General features: G+C 47.0%; 1 protein-coding gene across 1 annotated transcript in view; it reads left to right on the top strand.

The window, feature by feature from the left end:
- Positions 1-297: 297 nt before the first annotated feature.
- FAT2 (FAT atypical cadherin 2) overlaps positions 298-14,432 on the top strand; it is a gene marked incomplete at both ends in the record, with an annotated part of 46,282 nt that continues 32,147 nt past the window's right edge. Inside the window, 5 exons of the mRNA XM_082323855.1 lie at positions 298-3,562; positions 4,017-4,331; positions 11,348-11,409; positions 12,252-12,563; positions 13,203-13,413. Coding sequence (XP_082179981.1) covers positions 298-3,562; positions 4,017-4,331; positions 11,348-11,409; positions 12,252-12,563; positions 13,203-13,413 — 4,165 coding nt within the window. The remainder of the gene's footprint in view (positions 3,563-4,016; positions 4,332-11,347; positions 11,410-12,251; positions 12,564-13,202; positions 13,414-14,432) is intronic.

The raw sequence follows: 14,432 nt of genomic DNA, 5'->3' as shown, positions 1-14,432 counted from the left end.
TCAGCTTGATTAGACCATTTCGCATGGCTTTTCACATTTTGCCTTCTTCAAGGGCAAAAACTGAAGGAGAGAACATGAACAGGTCTGAGCCATCACCAGGATGTGGGAGGACAGGTCTCTCACTGGGACAGAAGGGAAGAAGAGCTGAGATAACAATCACATCACCAAAGGTCAGGGTAGAGAGAGCAGGGAGGTGAGGCTGAGCTCATGGCAGCTTTTCCCCTAACATACTGGCCTTAATAAAAATTACCAATGTTCTTCCTTTAACCCCTGCAGGACCCAAGGAGACACCACACCATGGAAGTCACTATCAAGAGGCACTTCCTGAGTTTTGCTGTTTTCCTGATGCACTGTGTGGTCCACAAGGCGAGCTGTGAGAAAGGCAACACTTCCCCTCTGCACTTCACCCACTTCTTCTACAATGCCACCATCTATGAGAATTCAGCCCCCAAGACCTACGTGGAGAGCTATGTCAAAATGGGTATTTACAAGACAGACCCCGAGTGGGACATCAGATACAGAATAGCCTCTGGAGACACCACCGGTCTCTTTAAAACAGAGGAACACGTGATAGGGGATTTCTGCTTCTTGAGAATAAGAACCAGGAGCAGCAACACAGCACTTTTAAACCGGGAGGTCAAAGACAGTTATATGTTAATAATCAAGGCCACAGAGAGCACCTTTGCCTATGAAGCCTGGGCCAAAGTCTTGATCCACATTCTGGACAGAAATGACTTGAAACCTCTCTTTTCACCCCCCTCCTACAAAGTGTCCATCAGAGAAGACACTCCTCTAAAAACGGTGGTCAGCACGCTCAGTGCCACAGACGCTGATGCTGGCCAGAATGCCGAGTTCTACTACGCCCTCAACACCAAGTCTGACCTATTCACCGTCCACCCCACCACAGGAGCAGTTATGACCACAGGTAGGCTGAACAGCACCCATCGAGGCAGGCACCATCTGCAAGTTTTGGCTGTGGACAGAATGAGAAAGATCACAGAGGGGAATGGCTTTGGGAACCTGGCTAGTCTCATGATCCAAGTGGAGCCATCTGCCAGGAAACCCCCCTCTATCTCCTCAGTGAAGGTGACACCACCTGACTCAGCCGAAGACTTTCTCTATGCAACTCTGTCTGTAGAAAGCGGTGACTCAGAAGTAGGGATAGATTCAGTTGACTTAGTGGATGGAGATCCGGGAAGACATTTCAAAGCCATCAAATCCTACTTTGGGAGCACTGAGTTCATGATTGTGTCAACCAAAGAGGTCAACTGGCTACTTTACCCATTTGGTTTCAACCTCAGTCTGCAAGCCAAGGACAAGAGCAAGCCACCACTGTTCTCTCCTATTAGAGTTATCCATATACCTCCTTCCAAGTATGTATCTGCCAGATTTGAGAAAGAAGTGTACCGGGTCCAGCTCAGTGAATTTTCCCCAGCTGGAAGCCAAGTTGTTATGGTGAAGATCACACCAGTCTTCCCAAATCTTAAATATATTTTGAGACCTACTCCTGACAGCACAAGCTTTAAAATCAATCCTCACACTGGACTGATAACTACAGTCAGAGCAATGGACTTCCATGAGCAGTCTCGTTTTGAACTTGAAGTTACAACCATTAACAGTCACACATCCACAACTGTTGTCATTGACATCACTGACTGCAACAATCACGCTCCAAGCTTTAGTCAGTCTTCATACCGTGGGGCCTTTGATGAAAATGTTCCTCCTGGTACCAGTGTCTTAACAGTAAGGGCTACAGATGAAGATGAAGGAGACAATGGCTTTGTCACCTACACCATAGCCAACCAGAAATCGGTTCCCTTTGTCATTGACCCCTATTCTGGCATCATTTCCACCTCCAAGTCAATGGACTATGAGTTGATGCAGAGATGGTATCATCTGCGAGTGTGGGCATCAGACTGGGGCTCGCCCTTCCGCCATGAAACAGAGGTGTACGTCTCCCTCATGCTGAGCAATGTCAACGACAATGCTCCTGTGTTTGAGAAGGCAAGCTGCAGTGGCACCATCCCACGGGACTTTCCTGTTGGGAACCCGGTGGCCACAGTCTCTGCAATCGACAGTGATGAGCTGCAACATATCAAATATGAAATCAAGTCTGGCAATGAGTTACGGCATTTTGAACTGAATCCCATCTCTGGAGTAATATCCCTTAGAATATCTCTGCAAGATCTTCCTTCTGAACAGCCACTCTTCTACTCTTTGAAAATAACTGCAACAGATGGAGAGAACTACGCTTTGCCAACATCTGTAAATATCACTGTGGTCAGCCAAGGTCTCCCCGTCAAAATGCAGTGTGAGGAAACAGGAGTCTTGAAACAACTGACAGAAACTATCATACACTCCATTGAGTCTCAGTCTCAAGGCCATGGGCAGGATGATGAAACATCTCTGAACTTGCACCTTATAAACCATAATGCTCCAAAGTTTGATGACAGCTTTCCACGATCTATTGATATCATAGAGACTGTTCCTGTCAACTCAACTATTGCTGACCTTTCAGCTATTGATCCTGATACTGGTTTTAATGGGAAATTGGTCTATGTGATCTCAGATGGAAATGATGACAGTTGCTTTACCATTGACCTGGAACTGGGTCTCCTTCAAGTCCTTTCTCCTCTAGATCATGAACGAACCAGCTTCTACATTCTTAACATTACTGTGTACGACCTTGGCACACCACAAAAATCATCTTGGAAACTCTTGGCTGTGAATGTGTTGGATACCAATGATAACACTCCTAAATTCCCACAAGGTGCCTACTGGGTGGTGATACCAGAACATGTAGCAACAGGGACAACAATAGCTCAGCTGAGAGCAGAGGATGCTGATACAGATGACAATGGGAGAATAAAATATTCTCTCCTAACCCCCACTGATAAGTTTGCCATTAACAGTGTCACTGGAGAAGTGACAGTTACAGGTGCCCTGGATAGAGAATTGTGGCCTTGCTATGTGCTGAAAATAGAAGCTAGGGACCAGCCCAAAACAGGTTACCAGTTGTTCTCTGTTACAGACCTCATTGTGACTCTGGAGGATGTAAATGACAACACCCCACAATGCCTCCCAGCCCTCAACAGCGTGAAGGTCCCAGAGGACCTGCCCGTGGGAACCATTCTCCTGTTTCTGGAGGCTTTTGACCCAGACACTGGCTCTGGGGGTGAGGTGAGGTACAGCCTCATTAATGATGAGGAGATGATGTTTCATGTGGATAAGCTGACCGGAGCACTCCGGTTGGAGAAGGAGCTGGACTATGAGAAGAAGGACTCTTACAATCTAACCGTGCAGGTCAGTGACAGTGGGAAGCCCTTCTCTCGCTCTTCCCTCTGCCACCTGGAAGTGAACATCCTTGATGTCAACGAGAACTTGCACCCACCACGCTTTGCCTCCTTTGTCTTCAAAGGCTGGGTGCAGGAGAACAGCCCTGAGGGCACATCAGTGATGATGGTCACAGCAAAAGATATCGATAAGGGGAAAGATGGAGAGGTTCAATATTTCCTTCGAGAGGGCACTGGCCTGTCTGTCTTCCACATTGAAAAGGACACAGGTAATGACAGCTCAGTTTAGTGGTGTACCTTAAAGGCTTAAACTGTATGCTGTGTTTGGCCTGACTTTTTGGCCCAACAGGACATTTCTATATTCTCTCTGTTTACACAGTTCCATGCATTCAAATCTATCTTGCTTGTGCAGGGATGTACAACGTGCATCCCTGTATCTGGGGAGGAGCAAGCAAGGTTTGTCTCCTTAAAATAATGGAAAATCAATATCTGTCCTCCCCCAAAATACCGAGGTCTTCCCTTTCACTTGTGTACTAAATTACCCTCAGCACAAGCAAGCCCTCACCTTCCACGCAACCTCGCGGCCATACAAGGTTGGTGCCACAGTTTATATCTGCAGCAAAGACCAGGAAGCAGACTAGAGATACAAGCTGGTCTGGCATTAAGGACAAAGTGGTCTGAATTCCTTAAATCCCTCACAAGCAATTTCTGTCATTCTTCTAGGCACCATCCGGACCATAGGGCCACTCGACCGAGAAGGAATGTCTCACTACTGGCTGACAGTGCTAGCTCTTGACCTGGGAACAATTCCTCTGTCTTCTGTGACTGAAATTTATATTGAAGTCACTGATACCAATGACAACCCACCTCAGATGTCCAGACCTGTCTTCTATGCCTCTGTGATGGAGAATTCCCCACCAAACACGTCTGTCCTTCAGCTTGATGCCTTAGATCCAGACTCTAGCTCAGAGGGAAAACTGACTTTTCACATCCTAAGTGGAAATCCTCAAGGACTCTTCACCATTAACCTCATTACAGGTAAGACTGACCCAACTCAGCATCTGTTTTTGAGGTTTCCAAGTGCCCAGAGGATGTTACCTATTCAATATAAACAGCCCACGCAGCTGCCTTTGTCACAACTTCCTTCTGCAACAAAAGTCCCAGTCTCCAAATACACTGTGTGGGAAGGCTAAGGATTGAAACCCTCAACCTGAGGGCTGCTATTTGCATCCAGATGGCTCTTAGAATGACACAAATGTGCTTTGAAAAAGCCCTAAACAGAACCAAGCAGTTGCTTTTAATCTTCCCCCTTATAAACAACTGCCCTATTGCACAGTCTGAGCCAGGAAACACCCTTCTGGAAGTGACTATCTGCTCCTGAGACAAACCAAGGCAGGATTAATAAAAATGAATCCCACTGCATTTAAAGGCTCCACCCGTTCTCCGACACTATTAATGTAGTAAGTGTAGTAAGCCTCTTCTGCCGTCTTCCTAGACTGTATCTTTCATCTGAGGATTAATTACCAGATCTTTCAGAGCCTTCAAAAACCCGCTGATGTTTTGTGTAAACAGCCTACTCAAACTATCCCAGCAGAGCTGACATTGGGCCAGTCTGGCAAGGAAAGCTGTGCCGAGCCCTTCACTCCATCAGCTCCTGGGAGAAGAGGGAAGGGAGGGCAGAGAGCCTGAGTATGGGAGAGGATTAATTGCACGACTTTGATCTCCTGCAGATGATAAAAGCAGTTCACCTACTGCAGCGGGATAGAAGCCTGCTCTCAGACGAGAAAGGAGCTGAATGTGTTGTAAAAGGCTAGTGCAGCTCCCAGTTAGGTGTTACCTGTGGTGTAATGGCTATCTGGCAGCCCTCTACAGCTGGCTAGGAGGAGGGTGTTTAGAAAGAAATTGTTACGCTGAAACATCAAAATCCTTCTGGTTGCAAGAGATTCACAGGGTGCCTCTACTTGGCACCATGTAGACACACTTGGAGATGTCAGCTAACTCTGACCACTGCTACCCCCAGTTGTAGCTACCTCCACTCTCAGAAGCTTTTTAGCCAGGTGAGGGCATTGCTCTGCATCCAGCTTTCCCACATAATCCAGACGACTACGCATAACTCAGCCCCATGGACAGCTTGCTCAAATGCTGATCTCTGTGGAGAGGTGCCTTCAGACGCCCTGTTTTAGAAGACCACTGCCTTTTCGATGGGATGTGGATCAGAAATGGCTCTCAGGACACCAGGCTATCTCCCCTCATCTGCTGAGCTCTAGCTTGCACCCATGCACCCTGCAGGAAATTCAGCCTTCTCTGTGCTGCAGGCAAAACTTTCACCTCAGTATGAATGCAGCCCTACAAAGCCATGCTCCAAGGCTGCTGTGTTTTATGGTAAAATAAGTGATACTGGCAAAATCTGAACATTTGCTAATGAGACACCTCACCTCTAAGCCAACCCTTTAATTCCCATCTTAGACCAAAAAAGCTCTCTCAGCTATGAGTCATCTCCTATCCATCTTTCTCTACAGTCAGATAATTTGCATGTGAAGAGTGATAAGTTTGACAGTCCTGTAAGAAACTCATGAGCTGATTTTATCTCTTGGACAGTTGCTGGAGGTCTCTTCTTTAAACCCTGAGCTTAGAGGTTGTTTAAGGACCTGCTTCCAAGCCTGATGAGGATTCAGTTATCTGTTGTTTTACTTGCATGTCACCCAAAAGAACAAATAATTACCTGCAAACATTGGCATAAGCTGAGCAGTTTATATCCTCATGCTTACAATATCTAAAGAGAAGTCATCTGCTACTACTGCCAGAAGGAATATCACAGCTTGTCTAAATTTCAGGGCTGTAGGCAGCTTGTCGGAAACCGTGTGATATTTTCATTCTGTGGATGAGGGCATGATAGTTGCTCCATTAAGTAGAATAAAAATATAATCTTTGGTCTCAGCCTGATAGTGCAGCATTGGAAGATTAACTGCTGGTCTTTCAGTTCCTGGTCATTCACATCAGTGCAGGGTTGTATTCAAAAAAGTGTTATCCCAGTACAATGCAAATCAAATGACTTACATTTAAACAGGAGAAAAGAGAAAGCACTGCAAGTATCTGAGTGCTATAGTGCTACTAGACCACTGAGGCTTATTCTGGATTTTTAGTTAGGACATGACCCCTTTGTTTTTGAAACGCAATAAATGCATCTCTTCTTTCACGACCTAGAAGAAATTATCACAAAAAGATATAGAAATATTCCAGTTCTTGAAATGCTAGAGATCTATATGTTCCAGATTGCCAATACTCCTTCCATGGTCAATCCCAAATCCTAAGACAGTAAAAGAGTTTGAGCAGGCAGAGCTGCTTATTTGGGATGAAGCTGAATCTCTGCCACCTTATTCAACGATAAACATTGAAGTTTCAAGAGGAAACCACAGAAGCTGCTGCTTTTAGCCACACAATTTGAGCAAAGGACAGGATAATCTGCCTGTGTCAGGAGTTCCTCCAGCACTCGGATGAGAAGGGAGGCTCCTACATGCGGAGAAGACTGTGATCGAGACCTCTTCTCTTCTATCCCAGACTGTCATCAAAGAATAAATAAATCACATCAGCACTGAAATAAGCCAGAGCACGAGAGGGCCAGAGGTCAGTCTGCTAGGCAGGGCGCTCCTGGTAGGAGCCACTTGGCAGAAGGAGAAGAGGAGGAAGCTTGGTCTCATCCTGTGTGCTAATAGGAATTAAGGTCCTGATTTATTGTTACAACAAACATGTCTACACCTAGGATAACCCTGCAGAATAGCCCTGGATAATTATTCAGGACACAGTGCCACACTATTGCAAGTAACCTATTTCTGGTCCTGGAGCTGGCTTGTTCTGTGTTTGATCCATTATCTCAACAGAGGGGTGGGCTGGCCAGTGGAGACATACCCGCAAGGCCCCTTGACTTTTCCTCCTGAGGCCTTGCAAGGAGACAGGAACAGCCATGATAACTGTCCCTCGGCAGGGCTTGGCTCCTCCAGCGTCCCTGAACTACCACCAAAGGGCTCTAAGCTCTTTCAGCTCTCAGTTCCCTAAAGATGGTGGAGAAATAAAGAGGGAAAATAAATGAAAGGCTAATGAGAAGAGGGAATAAAACTGTGCCGTGAGATGAAAGCTTTCTGCCATCGGCAATGGAATCTCTCCAGCCCAGCCTGGCAGCTGGTGCAGAGCAGTGTTTGTGGGAGACAGAGAGATAGATAGATAGATACATGGAGAGATGGGCAGATAGTAGGGTTAGGGGTATTCTTTTGCTGGAAAGGTTTTCAGCTTGTTTTGTGCAGGGTTTGCAGTCCCTGGTGTGAAGGGGGTTCCAGTCCAGACAGGACCAGGAGGAACTGGGAGGCTGTGGCAGGAAGAGTCAGGATGAAGCCATTCATCCTGCTGAAAGGCTGTTTGGAGAATCCGTTTACCTTGGACTATTCACCTCCAGCTGTTATCTAGTGCTTGTTCTTCTGATCCTTCTCCTGCTGTGCCAGTGTCTCTGGGCTTCCCCAGGATGCCTGTGGTTCCCAGCATTTCTCTGCATGGAAGGACATCCAGCCTGCTCTTTAAACCTGAGGGCTGGTTGCACTGCTGCTCCCTGAGCCAACGTACCACAGGCTCCAGCTGAGCATGGAGTAGTGCAAAGCAGGGTCAGAACCAGACGGGAGGTGGTAGGAGGAGAAGAGAGAAGAGAAGGTGAAATGGAAGCAACAGTGAGACAATAGAAAGAGGATTTCAGGAGAACAACCTTCTCAGGCTCTTGTGAAAGCCCTAATGCCTGCAAACCTGATTCTGGCTATTTTAACTATCTTAGATTTTCTTCCCTGCAGAAAGGGCAGGGGGCCAGCAACCTCCACCCCAGCCCTGCTCTTGCCAGCAGAAGTTATTATTATTTTTTGTTCCCTGACAACAATGCACTGTTAATTCTGCTGCTCCTGTTCCAACACGACCAGCTTTCCTCTCTCCCTTTTGCAGGCAGCAAGCGGGAGAATTACAGGCAATCTTTTCCCATTGCTGTGGGTAGATAGGCTGCAAGAGCAGAGCTTGTGCCTGTCTGTATGCAAGCAACAGAAGGGATAATTTCTGGACCTTCAGGTGAATGCAGAGCTTGGCTAATTGGCCAAGTGCAATTAGGACCTTTCACAGTTTTGTTCAGTCTCTAGGACTCAGCAGAAACCTTCAGGGCCACATACAAGAACACAAATAAAGGACACCCACTCAATCGCAAGTCCCATGGGATGGGCTAGCTGCTGTTTTCCAGAGGGGCAGGGACCGCACTAGTAACTCACACATGTGCACATGCACACACAAAACACTTTCATTAAAAACTAAATGTGCACTTCCCAGGTCCTTGTAGGTGGCAGCAGAAAGAACCGAGGAACTGTTTCCCCAGGCCATGAAAGCTGATGGCAGTTCCCCTTTAATAACAGTTTCCACTTCCATTTTAGCCCTCTGGCTTCACAGGGTGTATAACCAAGTAGCAACAAATAAAAATACACATTAATTCCAGCTGGCTTCTCTCGAGCACCACGTCTGATCCCCGTCTCCCTGTCTCTGGGTGCTCAGCTGCCGTGTGAACATTGCTGGCAGTTTGTGCATCTTGGCAGCCGTGCAGCACCACGGCTCTGTACGGGAATTAGAGTGATTAACCATTAACCACAAGGGCTTTCTGATCTCAAGGCAGAGTGGTAACTGGCTCTGGAGAGGGGAACTGGGAGATGCGATTGGGCATAGGGTAAGGGACAGAGGGAGTTTGCTGGGGTCAGGAGGAGAAGCCAACCCTTTGACTTGTGGCTCAACACATATGAAGCTAAACCCAAGAATGCCATCTGGTAAGACTCCCAGCTAGGATACGGTACAGGTCTGTGATAGAGAGTAGAGTCAGCTCTTACTCCCCAGGAGATCTGAGCATCTTCAGTGGTACAAACATTTAAGATAGTCATTAAGTTCCAGTTCATCTGCCATCAACTACAGTCCTTCTTCTCCAGCTCTAGAAAGCTCAGCTACGATCCTGTTTTCTTTCATTTTTATCATTAGGTCCTGAAAGAATTTCAGGGTGTGGCCAGGCAAATCCAAATAATCACTTCAGAGTGGTTTAAGTTACCTTCCATCAGCAGGCATGCACTAACCAAGTACAAACAAGGTATTAGTCTGTTGACAACTGAATTTTGCAATCCGATAGACTAGAAATATCCCCAGTGTGCACACAGGTGTTGGGTGGCTCCGTTGTCAATATCTAGCTATGTGTCCTATGGGCTTGTTAGGTCAAAATTATGAACCATCTCCTGAGGCAGCTGGAGTTTTAGGCTTTGCTCCCCTGTCCTAGCCAACCTATTGGCAATGTGGACAGGAGCATCAATGAGCCGCTGCTGCAATTCCTTCTTTAGGCCCACATTAAGAGAGCATTTCCACATATATCAAGAGTTCTGCTGCTATTAGAGCCCTACAGAGGTAGGGCTGGGAGCCTGAGAGAAGTTCAAAAGTGCCTCAGCCAGTGTGCTCTCAGGCTACTGCTGAGTCCTCTTCACCTGCCAAGATGTCAAAAGGAAGATTAGGGAGAAGAAAAAAAATCCATTACATACATGCAAACAGAGTCTTTCAAATCGCCTTGTCATAACACATTAAGGAGTGTTGATTTATGATTGTAAAGGCATCAAATAAATGTTTAGTGCAGCAGCTGGTGCCAAATACAGATAATCCCAGAGAACAAGTGGAAACGGTTAACAACAGTCTTGTTCCAAGCAGCTGCTCCTTGCTCCCTCCTTCAGCTGCCCGGTGTTTCCTGCAGCCATTTGAAATTTCCTCCTGCCTATCATGCTCAGACAGCAATACACCAAAGCACAATATAACTGAAAACTATACTATTAATTAAAACTTTTTGGCTTTGGACCAGAAATGAGAGTTGAGATGGATTCGCGCAACTCTGATTTACAAGTCTTTCAGGATGCACAAGTGCACGTGCTCACACCATTGCAAATGCACACTGCCTCCCATGTAAAGCATTTCCCAGAGTAGCATGAGCCTGTATCGCTGCTTGCGGTGGTCAGGAAAATTCGCTCTGCCTTTCGTTTTTGTGAGGAAGCAGGACTTTGCGAGGAATAAACACCATGATAACAGCGACTGCTGGGAGCAGGAGATGCAGGGAACAGAAAAAAGCCCTCACAGGTGTCAGACTTGATGACTGTCAGAAAATCATGCATTATATATACAATTTCCACCATCTATAAAGCAGTTGTGAAAATGGTCTAGAGGTGCTTTTCCCCAAAGGTGAAGAGTCAAGGCACTTGATAAGGACCATTATCAAACCAGATGTGGAAACACAAGCCTCAACTCCATCCTTTCCACACTTGCATCTACTCAGCTTAGTAACTGACAGGCCAAAAAGAGGCAATTATGATGGTTTTGTTTAAACTCTCATTTATTACAGCCACAATTCCCTGCAGTTAAACTAGTGTGTATTTTTTAGAAATCCCTCAAATCTTGCAATTGTTAGAGGATCCATCCTGTCTCTCAGCAAGGATTAAATAATATACCAACATTATTATCGACTGTGTACCTTATTTTTAGCCTGAATGCATTTGTTCTAGTAGTAGAATAGAGAATATTTCCCAAGATAGAAGACAAACTTCTGTCAAAACACTGTAAATTACAAAGAGCAAGGTTCAGAACAGGGAAAATAAGAGTCAAGACTTCTTAAGAGGCCAAACTTGTGCCAGTGCACTCAGAATGTTTCTTACTTAGAGGCATAAGAAAAGTTTTGTTTTCACGGTCCTGCAGCCTTTCTCACCAAATGCCTTGACAACCCTCAACTGATGTAGGCACCTGGTAGGTGTCCCCCTTCCTCCATAATCTCTGTAATCAGAGGAGTGAGAGCAGCACCTCTGCACAGGGATTCATGCTGGAAGTGGACAACTTGCCCTCTGGGGTATCTGTTTTTCTCCTCTGATCACAAAGGGAACCTGAAACAGGACGGGCAGGCTGATGTGAGGATTTGATCAGCCCTGGCTTTCCTCAGACGCTGAGTCTTGGAGCTCAAAGAGTTTCTTTCTTGGCAGGTCTGATTTCTACGACTTCACGGCAGCTGGATCGAGAATACAAGGCTGAACATATCCTAGAGGTGGGTAATGATGATTGTAATTAGCTTTATTTACCTACAAGTGTATTAAGTCCTCAAAGAGCTTTCCTTGCAAGTTGGAGCACAGAGAAAGAATCTCATCTCATCAGCTCCCAACTGCTGGGAAACTTAATTAAATGGTGTGTGTTGCCCTAAGAGACAGCTGCAGCAGTACTGCAGGGTTTATTATTTCCTTACTGAAGACTGGAGCAAAAGGCCTGTTCTGGAAGCTGTGGGAATGCAGGAAGAGGACTGGAATTGTCCTCTAGCAGGATGGATAATAAGTTATGGGGGAAAGAGCAAGCTAGTGAAATCCACCCTCATTTATCTCATTCTATCAGACATTGCTGTGTAGCTTTGTGTTACCAGCCCCATCCTTAGCTGCTCTGAGCTATGCATATTTACATTAGAGGGATCTTGAGGTGTTTCAGTCTATCAGTCAGGGTGATTGAGGATAATACATTTCTCTCTGCAATGCAACATGCTGGGAGCACGCGCAGGCACAGCGAGGTGAGGATGGGTGGTGACTTGCCAAGCCATTGCAATACAAACGTTTTCAGTTGTGTGACCCCTAATGACCAATCTGACCCACTGCCTGGAGCAACTGCAAGCAGGAGCCCTGCAGATGCGTCTCCCTGTGCATGCACAAGCCTTGCACAGTGCCAGCTACAGCCACCAGATTTCACCCTGCAGAGAGGAGCAATGCCTCTGAGAATGCTAAGATACAAATGCAGATCCACACAAAAACCCTAGTTTAGTCATTGCCCATCAGGATGAAGGCTAGCTGTTCATGTCCTAGGTCACGACAAAGGGCTTTGTCACCTATTCCCTTTACTTGCTTGCAGGTGGCTGTTTCCGACAACGGAGAGCCAGCCCTGAAGTCCACCAGCAGAGTCGTCATACAAGTCCTGGATGCCAACGACAGTCCTCCCAGTTTCCCCCACAAGCTCTTCATGGTGCAGCTCCCAGAGAGAGACGCCTCGGAGACACCGCTGCCAGTCTATAGGCTGATCGCTTCGGACCGTGACCAGGGCCAGAACAGCCAGATCACCTACACCATCGAGGAAGAGGAGGAGGGGATATTCACCATCAACCCCACAACTGGCATGGTGTTCTCCAGGAAAGCTTTTCCTGCCTCCGAATACAACATACTCACGGTGAGAGGAGAGGGAAACAGAGACAATGGGAAGAGAAGGGTGGAGAGGGAAAGAGAGGAAAGGCTGCAGAAACAGAAAAGATAAAAGACAGAAAGAGATGGAGAAAATGCACAGTGGGAGGAGAGCTTGAATGAGACAGACTTGGGTTACAGGGAGAGAAACTGGGAAGGAATGATGGGAAATGCAGAAGGCAAGAAGCTATTAAAAATGGAGGATAAATTAACCATCCAGCTCCCTCTCAGAGATGAACACAGTGATCCACGATCCCATATGGATGTGGACCTGAACTTGGTTCTTTGGGTTTCAACAGTGCCTCCATTTGGCAGTCTGATCAGTCCATGGGGCTTGGATATAGGTTTAAAGCTCTCCCACACTCTGTGGGTCTTTGCAACGAAGCTTGTGATCCAGGTGTCTGCTGTGGATTGAGCTTGGCAGATTTACTTGATGGTCAAGAGGAATTTGGGTTGCACGGCTCTACCTTGGAAGCAGCCAGAGCACAGGCCACTGGGGCAAGATTGTTTGTGGGATTTTGGGCGCACTCGGACCTGAAACTCCTGGTGGGTGGGAGAAGCAGCTCCCCATGGGGCTCCCATGGGCTAAACCAGCCTTCTCCCTGACTGCATGTGTATTTCCCGGCAGGTCAAGGCAACAGACGGCGGCAGCCCACCACTTTCCTCCCACGTGCGGCTTCACATCAGCTGGGTCACCCGGCCCGGACCTTCCTCGGAGCCACTAGCTTTCGATGAACCCCATTTTAACTTTGCTGTGATGGAAACAGATCCTGTAAACCATATGGTGGGAGTGATCAGCATTGAAATGGGCCCCAGCCAAGTGTGGTTTAATATCACAGGTGAGACACAGAAATTAAACCAGGGCAGTGGTGTCTGGGAGCATTTGCCCCAGCTCCCTTGGCTTTCAGCACTCACATGCCTGAGCTAATGAAGTTGTTTGCTTTAGGTGTAGGTGAGCTACAGGGAAAGCTTTCTCACAGACACCAAAGGCTTAAACAGCCATAGACAAAGCTGCCCGTCCAAGGGCTCTGGTGCCAAGTGCAATTATCTAACACACTTTTTTAATGACATTCTGGGACTTGCCAGTATTTGAGGAGTTCTCCAATGTCGCGTGAAAGGCAGGGCATGCCAGTCCCAGCTCCTCCTGGGAATTGAGTGATACTGTTGGTTGTGGTAAAACAGCCTGTGAAGATCCAGGTGTCCGGCTGGGTCTTGCAGACACCCCTAACCTCTCCCTCCCTGCTGAGCCCATAGTCTCGACAGGGAGCCAACACGGAAGGATTCCTCAAAGAGCTGGTCTGACCTAACTGGTGGGGCTCTCCTTTCCACCTCACGGCATCCCAGGGATGACTTAGACATGAAACGTGAAGAAGCTCTAGGGCCTCCTCTAAGACACATAATGCTGGAGCAGAAGGGACGTGGGCTGTCACCCCAGGGGACTCATCAGGCAGCACGTGTGCAGAACTGGTCCTACGAATGAGGGCCAATTGTGCTCATGTAATTTGGTGTTTTGAAGTGGTGCCCCAATCTGTCTTGCACAGCCTTTCCCTGACACTGCCTGCAGGGCTTGCCCTCGTCAGACAAAGCCTTAATTGGGTGAGTGAATAGTTTTTCCTGTTACTATGTTAGGGCAGGGATAATGGTGTATAAATACAATTAAGCAACAAGAGATACAACGCTACAAGGAGCAGACAATATCAGTGCAAATCTTATCTGGCATTAGTAGTGTCTGCTTGGGTTTGCAGAATTAACGGTATATTCCTCTGAATGTTATCCCATCGTTTCCCTGCTGAGTGCTTGCCTGTATGCTCGACCTCATCTTTGCCAGTTCCTAGTGCACCAAGTGCTACTCAGGGAT

Source organism: Platalea leucorodia, assembly GCF_965183815.1.
Source record: "Platalea leucorodia genome assembly, chromosome: 11".
NCBI lineage: Eukaryota > Metazoa > Chordata > Aves > Pelecaniformes > Threskiornithidae > Platalea > Platalea leucorodia.
Note: the sequence above shows the minus strand (reverse complement) of the source record. Positions and strands in the feature narration are given on the sequence as shown.